Source organism: Ascaphus truei, chromosome 10 (genome assembly GCF_040206685.1).
Source record: "Ascaphus truei isolate aAscTru1 chromosome 10, aAscTru1.hap1, whole genome shotgun sequence".
NCBI classification, from domain to species: domain Eukaryota; kingdom Metazoa; phylum Chordata; class Amphibia; order Anura; family Ascaphidae; genus Ascaphus; species Ascaphus truei.
This window is the reverse complement of record NC_134492.1, coordinates 34948960-34967381: the sequence shown is the minus strand read 5'-3', so window position 1 is coordinate 34967381 and position 18422 is coordinate 34948960. Positions and strand designations below refer to the sequence as shown.

The 18422-nt window shown below is 50.7% G+C and overlaps 1 protein-coding gene across 2 annotated transcripts in view; it reads right to left on the bottom strand.

Annotated features, from left to right (window-relative positions):
• XPR1 (xenotropic and polytropic retrovirus receptor 1) overlaps positions 1 to 18422 on the bottom strand; it is a 62405-nt gene that overhangs the window by 1090 nt on the left and 42893 nt on the right. Inside the window, exons 7-15 of one of the 2 annotated variants that reach the window (XM_075616527.1) lie at positions 17873 to 17954; positions 17231 to 17418; positions 16708 to 16887; positions 10478 to 10640; positions 9371 to 9565; positions 6468 to 6634; positions 6157 to 6296; positions 2971 to 3192; positions 1 to 1961 (exon numbers count right to left, since the gene is read on the bottom strand). The exon at positions 1 to 1961 is cut by the window's left edge and continues 1090 nt beyond it. In XM_075616527.1, the coding sequence (XP_075472642.1) occupies positions 1901 to 1961; positions 2971 to 3192; positions 6157 to 6296; positions 6468 to 6634; positions 9371 to 9565; positions 10478 to 10640; positions 16708 to 16887; positions 17231 to 17418; positions 17873 to 17954 (1398 nt within the window). In that variant the 3' untranslated portion in view covers positions 1 to 1900. Of the gene's footprint in view, positions 1962 to 2970; positions 3193 to 6156; positions 6297 to 6467; positions 6635 to 9370; positions 9566 to 10477; positions 10641 to 16707; positions 16888 to 17230; positions 17419 to 17872; positions 17955 to 18422 lie in introns of those variants that run through there. The other variant, XR_012804094.1, reaches the window with a different exon arrangement.

Below are 18422 nucleotides of genomic sequence, written 5' to 3'. Positions count from 1 at the left end.
GAACGGCGAGTGTTTTCGTTTTTAGGTGAGCAAACAGGATAACGATTGCTTTACAGCAACTGCAGACAGAGCCTCGAAAATGTGCTGCAGTCTAATTTTCAGCCGCGTTTTCCATGTGGAGCCGCTAAATTCTGCACTTTATAGGTGACTTTGAAAGGGACCGGGCCCTTTATTAATCCTTGTGGTTGCACTTGTGCTGTTAGGGGAGTGGTTTCCAAGACTTGGAGTCAAGAGGCACAATCCCACGGGCAGGACTAGAGGGCAACGGGCACCCTCTCCCTAAACTCAGCAGTTAAGCCCCTTTCTAAAAATAAAAAACATCCTCTCATGACAGGGAAGGGACACAGCATGCACGCGGACAAGAGAAGAAGCCAAGCTGAACAGCGAAGCACATACACAGTTACAGCGAGACAAGAAAGCAGCGGTCACAAACCTCAGCAACACTCCCCTCTTACAACCCCTTAACAACAGGGGGGAAAGAAGGGCTGAGGGAGGTGCTATCTGACAGAGGTAAATTGTCACCAAAAGGAGGTGTAGTTTAAAGATTGTCCTTGCACTAACTGAAGAAAGCGTACAGGTGAGAGGCAGGAGGCAGCGCCATCATTTTCTCTGAACCTGCCTCATGAAGCAGGTGAGGATTTGGCCCTAAGAACCAAGCTGGGGTAAGTCAATTGGTTCCTATATCTGTAATTGAGGTCTCTTGCACTCGGCTGCCCCCTTCCCAATTACTGCATTGTGCATCTACTGCAGTGCTGGGGAAGAGAGGGGAAGGGGATTAAGACTGGTTCCCTATTGTCAGCCCTTGTGGGAAGATGTGTTGGCAGACGTGGGTATGACCCGAAAGGCAGCAATGAGATCATGGACAGTAGTATGAGCCAGGACTCGGTCATCACACAAAATACTTGGGACCTGCGCATCGCTATGCAACGTTTACATGTCGGCTATTCTGGCAGTGAAGGGGAGAATGGCAATTTAACCATTCTGCTGTGGGGGATGCAAAACCATTATGCCCCTGCCTACCTACTCGGGCAGCAAAGTGGTTAAGCTCCACTGCTCCCCCGATGCAGACTGTTGAGGTTACGAAGGGAGTGCTCAGCTCTTACAAAGAGCAGAATACAGGCCCCTTGGCAGAACTGGCGCATGTCCTGCCACTAAAGGCACTGGCTTCTGTCAGATGCTGAAATGGCTGCGTGCCACTAAAACAAGCAGTAAGGGTCTGAACACATCCAACACGAGAAGCCAGAAGAGTGAAGGAGAAGGAAATGGATTAATAAGAGAAAAAAAAAAGAACTTTGGTTTAAAATAATGGATTAGTGAAGGCGTATGTGAAGGGGATGTACCCCTCATAGCGGTCACTCCCCCAGCCCCTTGTCGGTGGGATCCCTCCCAGCGCTGCTGGGGGGTGGGAACATAAAATATCCATGATGCCCTGCAAACAAAGACTCAGTATGAGTTGGGATGTGAAGGAGAGTGCAGTGGGGAGAGACCAGGAAATGCAAGACATGTATAAGCAGCTGTGAAAGCGAGAACACTGCCAGCACAGGCTGGAGTATGTGGCACCACAGCGCAATAAATCAATTATCTCAAGTCTGTTTGGAATCAGGCAAGAAATCAGATAGGACATGAGGGGGAGATGTGTCTGTATGTGAACACCCCCCAGCTCTCGGACAGTGCTTTCCATCCTGGTACTAGTAGCCTCTGACCAGAAAGGGTCCGTCTGCTGCTTCTCTCGTTACCTCTGTCCATGGATTGGCAAAATCATATGAGCCGGGAAAGGCTGGCGTGCAAGAAGCCAACCCGGAGAGGATGAGGTGTGGCGAGAGAGGACAGAGAGAAGCCAGGATGGGGGATGACAGCCTGATCGAGATGGTTTGAGGCTGGCAGTTGAGTGTCAGTCATCTCATGTGTTGGCTTCATCATCAGTATCATCGATCAGGACCTTAGCATCTCGCATCTTGCTCCTGAAGGGCGAAACAGAGAATAGATTAAGTTATACCCCTGGTATGTGCACCTCAAATTCATTACATTGCGACGAAAAAGCAGAACAAACCCTAAAAGGTACCACAGCAAGTGTAAACCAGTCTGTCTTTGGTACCTTATGGTAGACCAGATGAGATTTGTTCACAATTATATCAATTCATAAAATCAGGGGACATTTAAATATACAAAGGGCAGGTTAAAATGGTTAGATCATTAACTGAAATGTATTAGGTGAATCAACTTTTTGTGCAGAGATATCCTAAATAAGGTGATCTGTCTCCCAAAAGATCAATCCATCTAATACAGGGGTAGCCAACGCCAGTCCTCAAGAGCTACCAAACAGTAAGGTGTTCAGGATATCCCTGCTTCAGCACAGATGGCTCAGTCCTGAGCTGAAGCAGGGATATCCTGAAATCCTGACCGTTTGGTAGTTCTTGAGGACTGGAGTTGGCCCATCCCTGATCTAATCCGTTCTCATTCTGCAATTACTTGGGAAGCCAGTCTTTTGTTGAACTTTTTACCCGGCAGCATTGTGAATCGGTCCTTTACTTCAGTAAAGCAGGTATTACAGTGTAAGTGAGGATTGTTTCAGACTCCAAGTAAATATGAAGAAACAAAAAACATATTGGGAAATAAAGGGCATTCTGAAAGGCCAAATGCAGGATATTGGGAAGTTAATACCAGTCCATATGACCGGGGTAAGGAAAGAACACTTCGTTTTGCTGGAGACAGATTTAATAGGCAATGTGTGCCTTCTGTATTGGTTACTATTGCACAATTATGCACAATGCACCTAATTCTCCCCCGTTTTGTTTCTTAATACAGGGGTAAGGCAACTTCAGTCCTCAAGACTGACACTGATTGAGCCACCTGTGCTGAAGCAGGGTCATCCAGAAAACCTGATCTGCTGGTAGCTATGGAGAACCAGAGTTGGCAAACCCCTGCTTTAAGATATCCCCCCCATCTCCCTCCCGATACCCTGCCACTCACTGGGATGGCAGGCGCGGCATGCGAAGGGACACGCTCTGGCTGCGTTTCCAGATCTTGATTTTGGCTCGGTTCTTCACGCCCTCCTCTTGATCCATCATCTGCTCGAGCAGAGTTTGGTCATCGGCGTTCATTGGTGCCACGGAGATATCGCGCACAGCGCGGAACTCACCACAGTTATTCAGGTGCTCGTTCTCCAGGCGGAAGAAATTCCACACAAAGCGGCTGCAGAAAACAGAGCAGAACTGATTATCGGGGCCTATTTAACATGGCATATGCCAGGAGTGGCCAAGTCCAGTCCTCAAAGGCCACCAACAGCTCAGGTTTTAAGGCTATCCCTGCTTCAGCACAGGTGGCTCATTCTGACTAAGCCACTTGTGCTGAAGCAGGGATATCCTTAACATCTGACCTGTTGGTGGCCCTTGAGCACTGGAGTTGGCCACTCCTAGCATATACCATACATGATGTGAAAGCATGTATATACATCAAGTGATATACAGGATGGCTGCAGGTCGAAGGTCACTGTAATATGGAAGTGCTGTGTGCTGGACATTTAAACTGGACGAAAGAAAGCTCTGCAACATGGTCCCTATAATACATAAGGCGTAGATGCCGTGGTATGTACCGAACAGATGCCGGGGTATGTACCGAACAGATGCCGGGGTATGTACCGAACAGATGCCGGGGTATGTACAGAACAGATGCCGGGGTATGTACAGAACAGATGCCGGGGTATGTACAGAACAGATGCCGGGGTATGTACCGAACAGATGCCGGGGTATGTACCGAACAGATGCCGGGTATGTACCGAACAGATGCCGGGCTATGTACCGAACAGATGCCGGGCTATGTACCGAACAGATGCCGGGGTATGTACCGAACAGATGCCGGGGTATGTACCGAACAGATGCCGGGGTATGTACAGAACAGATGCCGGGGTATGTACCGAACAGATGCCGGGGTATGTACCGAACAGATGCCGGGGTATGTACAGAACAGATGCCGGGGTATGTACCGAACAGATGCCGGGCTATGTACCGAACAGATGCCGGGGTATGTACCGAACAGATGCCGGGGTATGTACCGAACAGATGCCGGGGTATGTACCGAACAGATGCCGGGGTATGTACCGAACAGATGCCGGGGTATGTACCGAACAGATGCCGGGGTATGTACCGAACAGATGCCGGGGTATGTACCGAACAGATGCCGGGGTATGTACCGAACAGATGCCGGGGTATGTACCGAACAGATGCCGGGGTATGTACCGAACAGATGCCGGGGTATGTACCGAACAGATGCCGGGGTATGTACCGAACAGATGCCGGGGTATGTACCGAACAGATGCCGGGGTATGTACCGAACAGATGCCGGGGTATGTACCGAACAGATGCCGGGGTATGTACAGAACAGATGCCGGGGTATGTACAGAACAGATGCCGGGGTATGTACAGAACAGATGCCGGGGTATGTACCGAACAGATGCCGGGGTATGTACCGAACAGATGCCGGGGTATGTACCGAACAGATGCCGGGGTATGTACCGAACAGATGCCGGGGTATGTACCGAACAGATGCCGGGGTATGTACCGAACAGATGCCGGGGTATGTACCGAACAGATGCCGGGGTATGTACCGTACAGATGCCGGGGTATGTACCGAACAGATGCCGGGGTATGTACCGAACAGATGCCGGGGTATGTACCGAACAGATGCCGGGGTATGTACCGAACAGATGCCGGGGTATGTACAGAACAGATGCCGGGGTATGTACAGAACAGATGCCGGGGTATGTACAGAACAGATGCCGGGGTATGTACAGAACAGATGCCGGGGTATGTACCGAACAGATGCCGGGGTATGTACCGAACAGATGCCGGGGTATGTACCGAACAGATGCCGGGGTATGTACAGAACAGATGCCGGGGTATGTACCGAACAGATGCCGGGGTATGTACCGAACAGATGCCGGGGTATGTACCGAACAGATGCCGGGGTATGTACAGAACAGATGCCGGGGTATGTACCGAACAGATGCCGGGGTATGTACAGAACAGATGCCGGGGTATGTACCGAACAGATGCCGGGGTATGTACAGAACAGATACCGGGGTATGTACCGAACAGATGCCGGGGTATGTACAGAACAGATGCATGCTAAAGGTGCCTCTGTTAATTGTCATCAATAAGTACAGAGGAGATACGATGAGGGGCTTTTATATGCAAGCGACATGTTTATCACTTCTGTTTTAAAATACCCATCCTGGTTTATCCTCTCATTAATAAAAAAAAGCCGGAGTTACAGGATGGCACACCATTGCAATATAGGAGCCAAGCCACCAGCAACATGGTGTAATATATATGGGGGCGACAGGTTCCGATAATAAGGAGTCAATGGCTATGAGAAAGGTACATGGTGAGAGGCTTCTGGAACAGGAAAGCAAATCAGTCGGAGGATAGTGGTGGGGACAAGACAGCACAGTAATGGAAAACAAGGGGGTGTCAGTGTTGAAAGGTGGGCGGCTTCTGTAATGTGGGTAACAGATCAGGAACAGCAGAAGGAAAAATAGTAACATCGAAACAACGAAGGAAGAAATTAACACAGTTATATACCACAGGAGAAGTCATTGATGGTTAAAGGAGACGGGAGAAATCATTGTAATACAGGAGTTATATGTGCTAACCAGCCACAGGACACCATGTTTTTGCAGTAGTGGAGTGACATTCGGCACTCTTTGTGGGGTGTAAATACCTGCCATAGTGGAGCGATGGGTGTAGGGTTCATTATTTTGCAAAGTAATAATAAATACATTTGTTCTCCTGTAGGGAAGTGATGCTACATGGCAGCTGAATGGCCAGTTTGTTCTGTAATTTGGGAACAATGGCTTAAGGACATTCACAGGACAAATGATATTTGTGATGATAGAGCGATGCGTGTCAGTTGAAGAGTATATACTTTTCATTTTAAGGGAGGAAACGTTGTGGGGCAGTTATTTAGCAATAGGGGGGCAGGCAAGGGAGGGTTGCAGGAAACATGGAGTCTGTAACGGGTGCAACAGGTAAAGCACAACAACAGTATGTCATGTTCCTCAGGAGAGGGATAGCTTGTTAACAGCTACAAGGATGGGGTACACAAACGAAAACAATCGGAGATAAAATGTGGGAGGTCCTGTGAAGTATGTGTTCTCACCGGAAGACCTCAAGGGGAGCAAGCACAGTGGAGATGATATCTCCCGCGTCTGGGAAGAGGTTTAGTGTCGTGAGAGAGATCTGAATGGTCCAAGCAAAGCGGAGGATAACGTCTTGAATAATTGCACTATAATAATATGCCTAAAGGGACAAGAGAAAAAGTATCCTAGTCAGATCCAACACTCACAGAGCCCCTGCCAGAGCACTTCCATTATGGCCAGTCTTTCAAAATACACACTCTCCCCACCACCCACAAATTGCCCCATGGCCACCCGCAGTGTGTTCCCCTGTAAACCCGTGTCAGAGTCCCACCTTCTGTGGGTACACAATCTCTTCCCGCAGGAAGGTGTTCTCTCCTGCATTACGGTCAAACAGGCCCCAGTCCATCTTCAAGTCCCAGATCAGAGTGTAGCAGGAGCTGACGAAATAAAACACGATCCACAGGTAGAAAAAGGCCTGAGCATCACTGTGATTCCGCTCTGCGGGAAAGAGAGGGAGGGGGAGAGAGACAGAGGGGTGGGATGCAGAGAAAAGGGACCATGGCACGAGAGCGAGGAGACAGCAAAACAACGCAGATACAGGCAGGGAAAAGGAGTGCGGCACGGCAGAAAATGGGAACAAGATACAGACCAGGCAGAATCGCAGGGTACAAAATTAGGATCGTAGAGAAAGGAGCAAGAAACAGATAGGTAAGCCACACAATAGAGGATAGGGGAGGTCAACAGAAAGATGCACAGGGCACAGAAACCGGTGAGAGATGGAGACCCCGGACAGATATTAACAGGAGAGTGCATGGAGGAAAAGACATTGCATTCAAAAAATGGAAGGGCACATTGGGAGGAGGAAGGAGAGATACACACAGGGGCAGGCAGAAAAAAAGTGGCACCGGAGGGGACAATTCCCAGAAAAGAAGGGAGGAGCATATATAGGAGAGAATACACAGAAAATGAAGCAAAGCAGGAGATAATGCATATAAAAGGGGGGGAAGACACAGAGGATGAACAATGTATACACATGGAAAGGGAGAGATGCAGCAGAGTGAATACATGGAGGTTGATGTAGTTGGCCAAGACACAATAGTAGCACAAGGAGGGAGAGACAAGAGCAGAGAGGGGGAAAGGGGATGGACAAGATAGAAAAGGAAAGATATTAAGTTCAATCGTGACAGGAACCGTCATTAACAGGACTTTGCAAGAATATATGTTCTAGGTATGGCATTTACATGATAAGCCAAGACTCGTACACAGTGCCATGTTATATCTCTACCTTTTGTTGAGGGGGGGGGGCGGGGGGGATAAATTAATCTCAATTCAGATATGCAGTTTCTCTCAGAGACCAACACAAACCACTAGAGGGCAGCACATGACAGAACGTGAGACTTGTCTCCTGCATTACACTCTAAGGGACTTATTCAATACAGTTCGAAGTGGCTGTTTTCGGCCCCAAATCCTCCATTGCTGTCAGTCCGTGTGAGTTTTTGTCTGATAATGGAACGAATGGCTGCTTCAGACTACATCGAACTACCCCCCAAGTCCGTGTTCCCTAACTTGGAATCTGTGTTACAAATGGGTGCTTTAGTCTAAATCGGAACGGTTCCAAACGGGAAACAAATGAGATGCTTTTAGGGTATAGTTGGTGAACAATTTGTTATTCAAATCAAAAGGAAAAATACAAATTTGCAAATATGAACAGTACATTTATGGTTTATTCTATAAGCTCCGTAAGCGCAGATCTACACAGCCTGCACAGTGAGCCCCATTGTAAGTGAATGGGGCTCCCTGTGCAGACCACACGGATCTGCGCTTTTGGGGTTTCTAGAATAAGACCCTTAATCTTATAGCAGCATTAAAGAACTTCGTAATGATAAACTAAGGCGGTGCCTTGGCTATCGGATCATATAAATGGGGGTTCCTTGTGGAAAGGGGGCTGTAGAACACTGCAATAAGTGCTGAAAACATAATGTGGACGACCATTACCCTACAGAGTCAAAATTGGAGATACTTGTCCTAACCTACACAGATTTACATAACAGCTCCTCTGTGGCCTAATTTCCAAGTACTCTCCCACACCCCATATCCGCTCGGCTAATAGTCTACGTATCTCCACCTCCCTCATTACTTCCTCTCGCTCTCGCTTCCACGTCTCCTCCCCTGCTGCACCACGACTCTGGAATTCTCTACCACGTACGATTACACTCTGCCCCCTACTATACATACATGTCAAAGTTCCTTAAAAACCCTTTCAAGGAGACACACCCCTGACTTCTAGCGTTTACCTTCATCCTAGAACTGCCTTCTTAGAGGCCCAAATGTGTGAGCTAAACCCATGCGGTGTGTCTCCCCGCCTCCCCCAGCACTATTCCTTGTCTCCACTCTGTACCATCTAAGCTTGTAAGCTCCTCATGTAGGGACCTTCTAAGTATTGTTTCAGTTTGGCAACTTATATATACTCTTATTGTCATACAATCTAAGGCTAAGTCCCCGCTGGTGCTTAGCGCGCTCATGCTTGGAGAGCGCTCCAAGTATGAGCGCCGGGTGTCCTGTTGTACGCAGGGGAGGGGGGGGGGCATTGCAGGGAGTTGAGCGCGGTGGTAAGTATAGTTTTTTTTGTTTACCTAAGCGCCGATCGCGGCTGAGCATGTGTGCACGCGCACAAGCGCCGCGTGAGTGGGGACTTACATATATCTATATATGCAAGTCTCCTCCGCAAGCGCAGCCCGCTCAGCACTAGCGGGGACGCAGCCTAATTGTCCTCCCACATTATAAACTGCTGCTGAATATGTTGGCACAATACAAAATGATAATACACAATTTCTGGTAAAGAAGCCTGCAATGCACCGGTTTGTACGTATACAGTGACACACACACACACACACACACACACACACACCATAGAGTAGTGACTTATAACCACCTCCTGCGCTACACACATCTTAATCTGAACTGAAAGCATCCTTTACACATCTTAATGAAATCGCACAGAAATGATTCTAAAGTAAAACAAAAGGATATTGTGCAGAAAGCAAATTGGGCGATGAACTGTTGGAAAAAGAAACCAGACACACTGTGTACATTAAATATACACCACAGCCAGTCACAGACAAGACCAGCATTACAGTATTTGATAGCACTTTTGCCACATGCGGGCTCACACCAACTTCTTCTAATGTACAACTGGTGCTACCTAAATAAGTGCAGAGCAGGCAGAACTCTTACCTTTGTGGGTACTGTAGAGAGCAGCAAACGTGACCATGAAGAAGGTAGTGGAGTATTTGCCGGCATTCACCAGGTGAGGGAAGGCTCGCTTGGTGTCACGGTATCGGCGCAGGCACTGGATAAACCGCAGCCAGGCGGGGATACACTGAACCACAGCACGCACTCCGTATGAATATGTGTTACACATCCCGGTATCTGTTAGAGGGGAAGCGGTGTCACAACCAGGCTCATTATACCTAGTCATTACTACAGGGTGAAGAGAGGCACCTGGGCTTAGAGCAAGCGCCTCACTGAAGGCGGACATACAACACTGTGGGTTTTTTGATGGTGGATTCTCGCTCTCCAGTCATAGGAATTCAAGAACAATCATGAAAAGAACATTATATTCTTATTCATAGCTAGTAGTGAATACATGGTACGGCCCTGCACTAAAGGATGTAGTTGAACAATATAGAAACAGTACGTCGTAATGAGAGGGGAAGAGGGCGAGGGGGAAGAGGGCGAGGGGGAAGAGGGCGAGGGGGAAGAGGGCGAGGGGGAAGAGGGCGAGGGGGAAGAGGGCGAGGGGGAAGAGGGCGAGGGGGAAGAGGGCGAGGGGGAAGAGGGCGAGGGGGAAGAGGGCGAGGGGGAAGAGGGCGAGGGGGAAGAGGGCGAGGGGGAAGAGGGCGAGGGGGAAGAGGGCGAGGGGGAAGAGGGCTTGTTGTGTAGTATCACTGTTTTTGTGGAGTTATTGCTCATGTTTAGTGTCCTGCGGGGAGGTAAGGGATTCAGCTGGATAGCTGGATGTTTTAGCCCCGTGCACACAGATGTGGCATCCGTGACAAGATCTAAGGACACTTTTGCCTCTTGAAGAAGTCCACTATGAAACAGAAGACTGGAGGCAGTAAATGTTTTTCTTGCAATCACCATCTTGAAACATTTTATTTGCAGACCGCTTCCTTTGTGCATATTCAACCGATACTGGGGTGCTAACTAAACTAAAAAACAAAAAAAGGTAAAAACATTGCCAACAGTTTCAAAGTGTGGGATATTTTGCTGTCCTACCCAGCTTGAACTGGGACAGGTATATGGTGCATAGGCTGGTCTCCAGAGACCTGCAGTGGTTACCTGCTTTGACAAGCCCTCTGGCTTCGCCCCAGTTGAGCTCAAAGCTGTAGAAGCAGATCATGAACTCCAGGTCCATGAGAATGACAGCTAGACTATTGAGCTGGTCAGCCAACCAGAAATCAGCGAAGCCCACCTTGTGGAAAGGGGCAGTGAATACCCGGAACTAGAGGGGGACAACAGAGACGAGTCAGACAGCATGTTAGCGTGAGAGTGGGAGAAATGTGGGGAGTGAATATAATCAAGAAACAAACAGGGACAGTATGAAAACAAAATATGGGGAGAGAGAAAGAGGCAGGGAGGGAAGGAGGGAGAGAGAAAGAGGCAGGGAGGGAAGGAGGGAGAAAGAAAGAGGCAGGGAGGGAAGGAGGGAGAAAGAAAGAGGCAGGGACGGACGGAGTGAGAAAGAAAGAGGCAGGGAGGGAAGGAGGGAGAAAGAAAGAGGCAGGGAGGGAAGGAGGGAGAAAGAAAGAGGCAGGGAGGGACAGAGGGAGAAAGAAAGAGGCAGGGAGGGACAGAGGGAGAAAGAAAGAGGCAGGGAGGGACGGAGGGAGAAAGAAAGAGGCAGGGAGGGACAGAGGGAGAAAGAAAGAGGCAGGGAGGGACAGAGGGAGAAAGAAAGGCAGGGAGGGAGGGAGAGGGAGAAAGAGGGAGGGAGGGAGAAAGAAAGAGGCAGGGAGGGAGGGAGAGGGAGGGGGAAAGAGGGAGGGAGGGGGAAAGAGGGAGGGAGGGGGAAAGAGGGAGGGAGGGGGAAAGAGGGAGGGAGGGAGAAAGAGGGAGGGGGAAAGAGGGAGGGAGGGGGAAAGAGGGAGGGAGAAAGAGGGAGGGAGGGAGAAAGAGGGAGGGAGGGAGAAAGAGGGAGGGAGGGAGAAAGAGGGAGGGAGGGAGAAAGAGGGAGGGAGGGAGAAAGAGGGAGGGAGGGAGGGAGAAAGAGGGAGGGAGGGAGGGAGAAAGAGGGAGGGAAGGAGGGAGAAAGAGGGAGGGAAGGAGGGAGAAAGAGGGAGGGAAGGAGGGAGAAAGAGGCAGGGAGGGACGGAGGGAGAAAGAAAGAGGCAGGGAGGGAAGGAGGGAGAAAGAGGGAGGGAGGGAGAGGGAGGGAGGGAGAAAGAGGGAGGGAGGGAGAAAGAGGGAGGGAGGGAGAAAGAGGGAGGGAGGGAGAAAGAGGGAGGGAGGGAGAAAGAGGGAGGGAGGGAGAAAGAGGGAGGGAGGGAGGGAGAAAGAGGGAGGGAGGGAGAAAGAGGGAGGGAGGGAGAGGGAGGGAGAAAGAGGGAGGGAGGGAGAAAGAGGGAGGGAGGGAGAAAGAGGGAGGGAGGGAAGGAGGGAGAGAGAAAGAGGCAGGGAGGGAAGGAGGGAGAAAGAAAGAGGCAGGGAGGGAAGGAGGGAGAAAGAAAGAGGCAGGGACGGACGGAGTGAGAAAGAAAGAGGCAGGGAGGGAAGGAGGGAGAAAGAAAGAGGCAGGGAGGGAAGGAGGGAGAAAGAAAGAGGCAGGGAGGGACAGAGGGAGAAAGAAAGAGGCAGGGAGGGACAGAGGGAGAAAGAAAGAGGCAGGGAGGGACGGAGGGAGAAAGAAAGGCAGGGAGGGAGGGAGAGGGAGAAAGAGGGAGGGAGGGAGAAAGAAAGAGGCAGGGAGGGAGGGAGAGGGAGGGGGAAAGAGGGAGGGAGGGGGAAAGAGGGAGGGAGGGGGAAAGAGGGAGGGAGGGGGAAAGAGGGAGGGAGGGGGAAAGAGGGAGGGAGGGGGAAAGAGGGAGGGAGAAAGAGGGAGGGAGGGAGAAAGAGGGAGGGAGGGAGAAAGAGGGAGGGAGGGAGAAAGAGGGAGGGGGAAAGAGGGAGGGAGGGGGAAAGAGGGAGGGAGGGGGAAAGAGGGAGGGAGGGGGAAAGAGGGAGGGAGAAAGAGGGAGGGAGGGAGAAAGAGGGAGGGAGGGAGAAAGAGGGAGGGAGGGAGAAAGAGGGAGGGAGGGAGAAAGAGGGAGGGAAGGAGGGAGAAAGAGGCAGGGAGGGACGGAGGGAGAAAGAAAGAGGCAGGGAGGGAAGGAGGGAGAAAGAAAGAGGCAGGGAGGGAAGGAGGGAGAAAGAAAGAGGCAGGGAGGGACAGAGGGAGAAAGAAAGAGGCAGGGAGGGACAGAGGGAGAAAGAAAGAGGCAGGGAGGGACGGAGGGAGAAAGAAAGGCAGGGAGGGAGGGAGAGGGAGAAAGAGGGAGGGAGGGAGAAAGAAAGAGGCAGGGAGGGAGGGAGAGGGAGGGGGAAAGAGGGAGGGAGGGGGAAAGAGGGAGGGAGGGGGAAAGAGGGAGGGAGGGGGAAAGAGGGAGGGAGGGGGAAAGAGGGAGGGAGGGGGAAAGAGGGAGGGAGGGGGAAAGAGGGAGGGAGAAAGAGGGAGGGAGGGAGAAAGAGGGAGGGAGGGAGAAAGAGGGAGGGAGGGAGAAAGAGGGAGGGAGGGAGAAAGAGGGAGGGGGAAAGAGGGAGGGAGGGGGAAAGAGGGAGGGAGGGGGAAAGAGGGAGGGAGGGGGAAAGAGGGAGGGAGAAAGAGGGAGGGAGGGAGAAAGAGGGAGGGAGGGAGAAAGAGGGAGGGAGGGAGAAAGAGGGAGGGAGGGAGAAAGAGGGAGGGAAGGAGGGAGAAAGAGGCAGGGAGGGACGGAGGGAGAAAGAAAGAGGCAGGGAGGGACGGAGGGAGAAAGAAAGAGGCAGGGAGGGAAGGAGGGAGAAAGAGGGAGGGAGGGAGGGAGAGGGAGGGAGGGAGAAAGAGGGAGGGAGGGAGAAAGAGGGAGGGAGAAAGAGGGAGGGAGGGAGAAAGAGGGAGGGAGGGAGAAAGAGGGAGGGAGGGAGAAAGAGGGAGGGAGGGAGAAAGAGGGAGGGAGGGAGAAAGAGGGAGGGAGGGAGAAAGAGGGAGGGAGGGAGAAAGAGGGAGGGAGGGAGAAAGAGGGAGGGAAGGAGGGAGAAAGAGGGAGGGAAGGAGGGAGAAACAGGGAGGGAAGGAGGGAGAAAGAAAGAGGCAGGGAGGGAGGGAGGGAGAAAGAAAGAGGCAGGGAGGGAGGGAGGGAGAAAGAAAGAGGCAGGGAGGGAGGGAGAAAGAGGCAGGGAGGGAGGGAGAAAGAGGCAGGGAGGGAGGGAGAAAGAGGGAGGGAGAAAGAGGGAGGGAGGGAGGGAGAAAGAGGGAGGGAGGGAGGGAGAAAGAGGGAGGGAGGGAGGGAGAAAGAGGGAGGGAGGGGGAAAGAGGGAGGGAGGGAGAAAGAGGGAGGGGGAAAGAGGGAGGGAGGGGGAAAGAGGGAGGGAGAAAGAGGGAGGGAGGGAGAAAGAGGGAGGGAGGGAGAAAGAGGGAGGGAGGGAGAAAGAGGGAGGGAGGGAGAAAGAGGGAGGGAGGGAGAAAGAGGGAGGGAAGGAGGGAGAAAGAGGCAGGGAGGGACGGAGGGAGAAAGAAAGAGGCAGGGAGGGAAGGAGGGAGAAAGAGGGAGGGAGGGAGGGAGAGGGAGGGAGGGAGGGAGAGGGAGGGAGGGAGAAAGAGGGAGGGAGAAAGAGGGAGGGAGGGAGAAAGAGGGAGGGAGGGAGAAAGAGGGAGGGAGGGAGAAAGAGGGAGGGAGGGAGAAAGAGGGAGGGAGGGAGAAAGAGGGAGGGAAGGAGGGAGAAAGAGGGAGGGAAGGAGGGAGAAACAGGGAGGGAAGGAGGGAGAAAGAAAGAGGCAGGGAGGGAGGGAGGGAGAAAGAAAGAGGCAGGGAGGGAGGGAGGGAGAAAGAAAGAGGCAGGGAGGGAGGGAGAAAGAGGCAGGGAGGGAGGGAGAAAGAGGCAGGGAGGGAGGGAGAAAGAGGGAGGGAGAAAGAGGGAGGGAGGGAGAAAGAGGGAGGGAGGGAGGGAGAAAGAGGGAGGGAGGGGGAAAGAGGGAGGGAGGGAGAAAGAGGGAGGGGGAAAGAGGGAGGGAGGGGGAAAGAGGGAGGGAGAAAGAGGGAGGGAGGGAGAAAGAGGGAGGGAGGGAGAAAGAGGGAGGGAGGGAGAAAGAGGGAGGGAGGGAGAAAGAGGGAGGGAAGGAGGGAGAAAGAGGCAGGGAGGGACGGAGGGAGAAAGAAAGAGGCAGGGAGGGAAGGAGGGAGAAAGAGGGAGGGAGGGAGGGAGAGGGAGGGAGAAAGAGGGAGGGAGGGAGAAAGAGGGAGGGAGGGAGAAAGAGGGAGGGAGGGAGAAAGAGGGAGGGAGGGAGAAAGAGGGAGGGAGGGAGAAAGAGGGAGGGAGGGAGAAAGAGGGAGGGAGGGAGAAAGAGGGAGGGAGGGAGAAAGAGGGAGGGAAGGAGGGAGAAAGAGGGAGGGAAGGAGGGAGAAAGAGGGAGGGAAGGAGGGAGAAACAGGGAGGGAAGGAGGGAGAAAGAAAGAGGCAGGGAGGGAGAAAGAAAGAGGCAGGGAGGGAGGGAGGGAGAAAGAAAGAGGCAGGGAGGGAGGGAGAAAGAGGCAGGGAGGGAGGGAGAAAGAGGCAGGGAGGGAGGGAGAAAGAGGGAGGGAGGGAGGGAGAAAGAGGGAGGGAGGGAGAAAGAGGGAGGGAGGGAGGGAGGGAAAAAGAGGGAGGCAGGGAGGGAGGGAGAAAGAGGGAGGGAGGGAGAAAGAGGGAGGGAGGGAGAAAGAGGGAGGGAGGGAGGGAGAAAGAGGGAGGGAGGGAGAAAGAGGGAGGGAGAAAGAGGGAGGGAGAAAGAGGGAGGGAGGGAGAAAGAGGGAGGGAGAAAGAGGGAGGGAGGGAGAAAGAGGGAGGGAGGGAGGGAGGGAGAAAGAGGGAGTGAGAAAGAGGGAGGGAGAAAGAGGGAGGGAGGGAGAAAGAGGGAGGGAGGGAGAAAGAGGGAGGGAGGGAGAAAGAGGGAGGGAGGGAGAAAGAGGGAGGGAGGGAGGGAGAAAGAAAGAAAGGGAGAAAGAAAGGGGGGGAGGGAATAAAACAGAAATAGGAAAAGGTAAGAAGACAAAGGAAAGATGGCAGAGGGTGTGCATGATTTGGGGGAGGGAGAAGTAATTAATTAAGGAGATGGAAAATCTGACTTGTGGGGAGAGGCTAGGGAATTTAGATTTGTTTACATTAGAAAAGACACGTCTAAGAGGGACTATGATAACTGTATACAAATATAGTCAGGGTCAATAGGAGCTTTCAAAAGAACTATTCATCCCAAGGGCAGTACAAACAACATGCGATCATCCCTTAAAGTTGGAGGAAAGGAGATTTCACCAGCAACAAAGGAAAGGGTTCTTTACAGTAAGGGCAGTTACAATGTGGAATTCCTTACTCATGGGGACTGTGATGGCAGATGTGACGGTAGGGGTAAATGTGACTGCTTTTAATGAAGGTCAAGTCCTTCATTACCCCTACGTGTGTGTGTACGTACGTACGTACGTACACACACAATGTTGCCTGGTTCCTGCTCTTTAGGGACCAGTGGTTAATTTCAGTTTTCAGCTAGAATGTTGCCAAATGGTCAGCGATTGGGGAAGGGAGAGGAGATAAGCTCTTTGTTAGCTGTGAGCTCAGAGTGTTTTAGTTGTGAAGCAGTTTTCCTTTGAAGAAGCAGCATGGGCAGAAGCTGTATGCAACTGGGAGATGCTGCAGGGGATTGCAGATAGAAAGAAGCACAGGGTAATTCTCTTTAGGGAGTTCCCTGCACCTACGTTTATAGGGTACCCCAGTTTCTCAGTTGTGTGTGTTGATTTACTGTAAATAGTTGTGGATATTTCTTTTTCCAATAAATTAATTTTATAAACTCTGTGCTTCTCTGGCAAATTGATCCCTGGTGTGTTAGTAATGGTCTCCTGTGACAGCAGATAAAATAGATATCTTAAAAAAAGGTTGGACCTCTTTTTAGAAAGGAAAGGTAAACAGGGATAGACCAAATAAGTAAACATGGGAAGGATGTTGATCCAGGGAGAAATCCGAGTGCGGTTATTTGGAGCCAGGAAGGAATTTAATTTCTCCTTTATGAGACAGCATTGGATAATGTTTCACAGGGGTCTTTTGTTTACCTTCCTCTGGATCAATATACTGTAAATACAAATATAGGATAAGTATCTCTCGTGTAAATTTAACAATAGGTTGAACTTTATGGACATGTCTTTTTTTCAACCTCATCTACTATTAACTATGTAAGTAAAGGGAGTTGGTAATAGAGGATTTAAGTGGATAATAGTGGATCACTGGGAAAAGGCAAAAAGCGCTTATAGGAAATAGGAAAGGGGGTTCAGTGGAGGAGCAATGAATCAGCAGTGAGGGGGGGGGGGGGCACTTACCAGTAGTTTAAGAAGCCAGAATCGAGACTTGTAGTAGAAGGTCTTAGTAGGATTGACTAGGAAGAGCAACATGAAGCCATACAGGATGAGAGGATTCACGTGCATCGGCACCAGGAGGCTGTCTCCGAAGAGGCAGGAGAGCAGGCTGATGCACCACAAAATGCCCAGAAAGCCTGCAATCTGACACACAGACAACAGCTAAATGTGTGTGCATACGAACACAATACATACACTCGTATGTACACAAGCCCAGAAACCCTGCAATCTGACTAACGGACAACAGCTAAATATGTATGCACACCAACACAATACATACACACTTATGTACACAAGCCCAGAAACCCTGCAATCGGAAAGAAAAAGAACGACTAGGTGTTTTTTGCTCCCAAGATGTGCTGTGTACTGAGTGTGTATACATACTTAGTGTGTATGTAAACACACACACACACACACACACACACACACACACAGTTATGATGGAAAGGAGCACACAAGATCTAATTTTCATCTCTAAAAACCTTACCTCAAAGAGATGTTGGTGGGACAGGTTGTTGCGGGGGTTGAGCTCGAAGATGAGGACGTGGTTGACCCCGGCCTGTCTCCAGCCGTATGTGTTGATGCCCAGCAGGAAGAGGAACTCCACCAGCAGAAACCCACCCCTGTAAATCCTCACCAAGGGCCAGACATTATCACCCTTCAGCGAGAACACACCTGCAAGGGGACAGAGCAGTTAGTTCCATGTCCTCTCCGCCAGGACCCCGCACTCTTCCTGCTGAAGCTCCCAGGAAAGTGCAATATTCCATTTATGTATTTGTTTAATTTTGCACGTTTGTTGAAGGTGTTGCAATCTATGCAAAATATAAATACATGTATATAACGTGGGTATGTAACCCCCCAAAATATGCAATATAGGAAAGGGGGATATAAAGCTACTAGCTCTTGAAAATCTATTCAATTTGTCAGAGGTACTAAAAAATCTACTATGCCACACTACTGTATGTGAACGGGACAGATGGATTTTTCAAGCATCCTTGAGCGACAGCACTCAGTAAGACATACCATGTCACGTACACTGGCAAGTACAATACACATAAGTAGCGCACTTTATATGCACAAAGTACTTATACCATATAAACAGATATATACACACAATATAGAAGCTCACCCCTCACTACGACTGCCAAGTTCAGAACAATAAAGATCCCGCAATACAGTCCCACTCTGAAGGTTGTCCAGGCCGGAGCGGGCTGCATAAATAAAAGGGAGTCAGCAGTGAGAAAGGGACGGAACAAGAGGCCTCAAACACAGGAGCCAGCAGGAAGACAGCTACAAAACACATACAAGCTCCCCCAGGGCTCAGGAAAAAGAAAAGTGAATCAGGGCACTACGGATTTATAATAAAGCTAATTTATTGTGTCACATTTTCCACGTTTCGGCCGGTGCAACGTTCTTTCTCAAGTGTTAGTGGCATACAACCAACACCTGAGAAAGGACGTTGCACCGGCCAAAATATTGGAAAATTTGGTACAATAAATTAGCTTTATTATAAATCCGTAGTGCCCTGATCCACTTTCCTTTTTCCTATAGTTATTCGATTACCAACAGCTTTTCCCTGTACCAGGAGCACCGGTAATTGTATTGTTTGTATTACTCTTTCATAGTGTGCTGCATTTAACTAATCTTGTTACATTGATCCCCCAGGGACCAGCCATGGC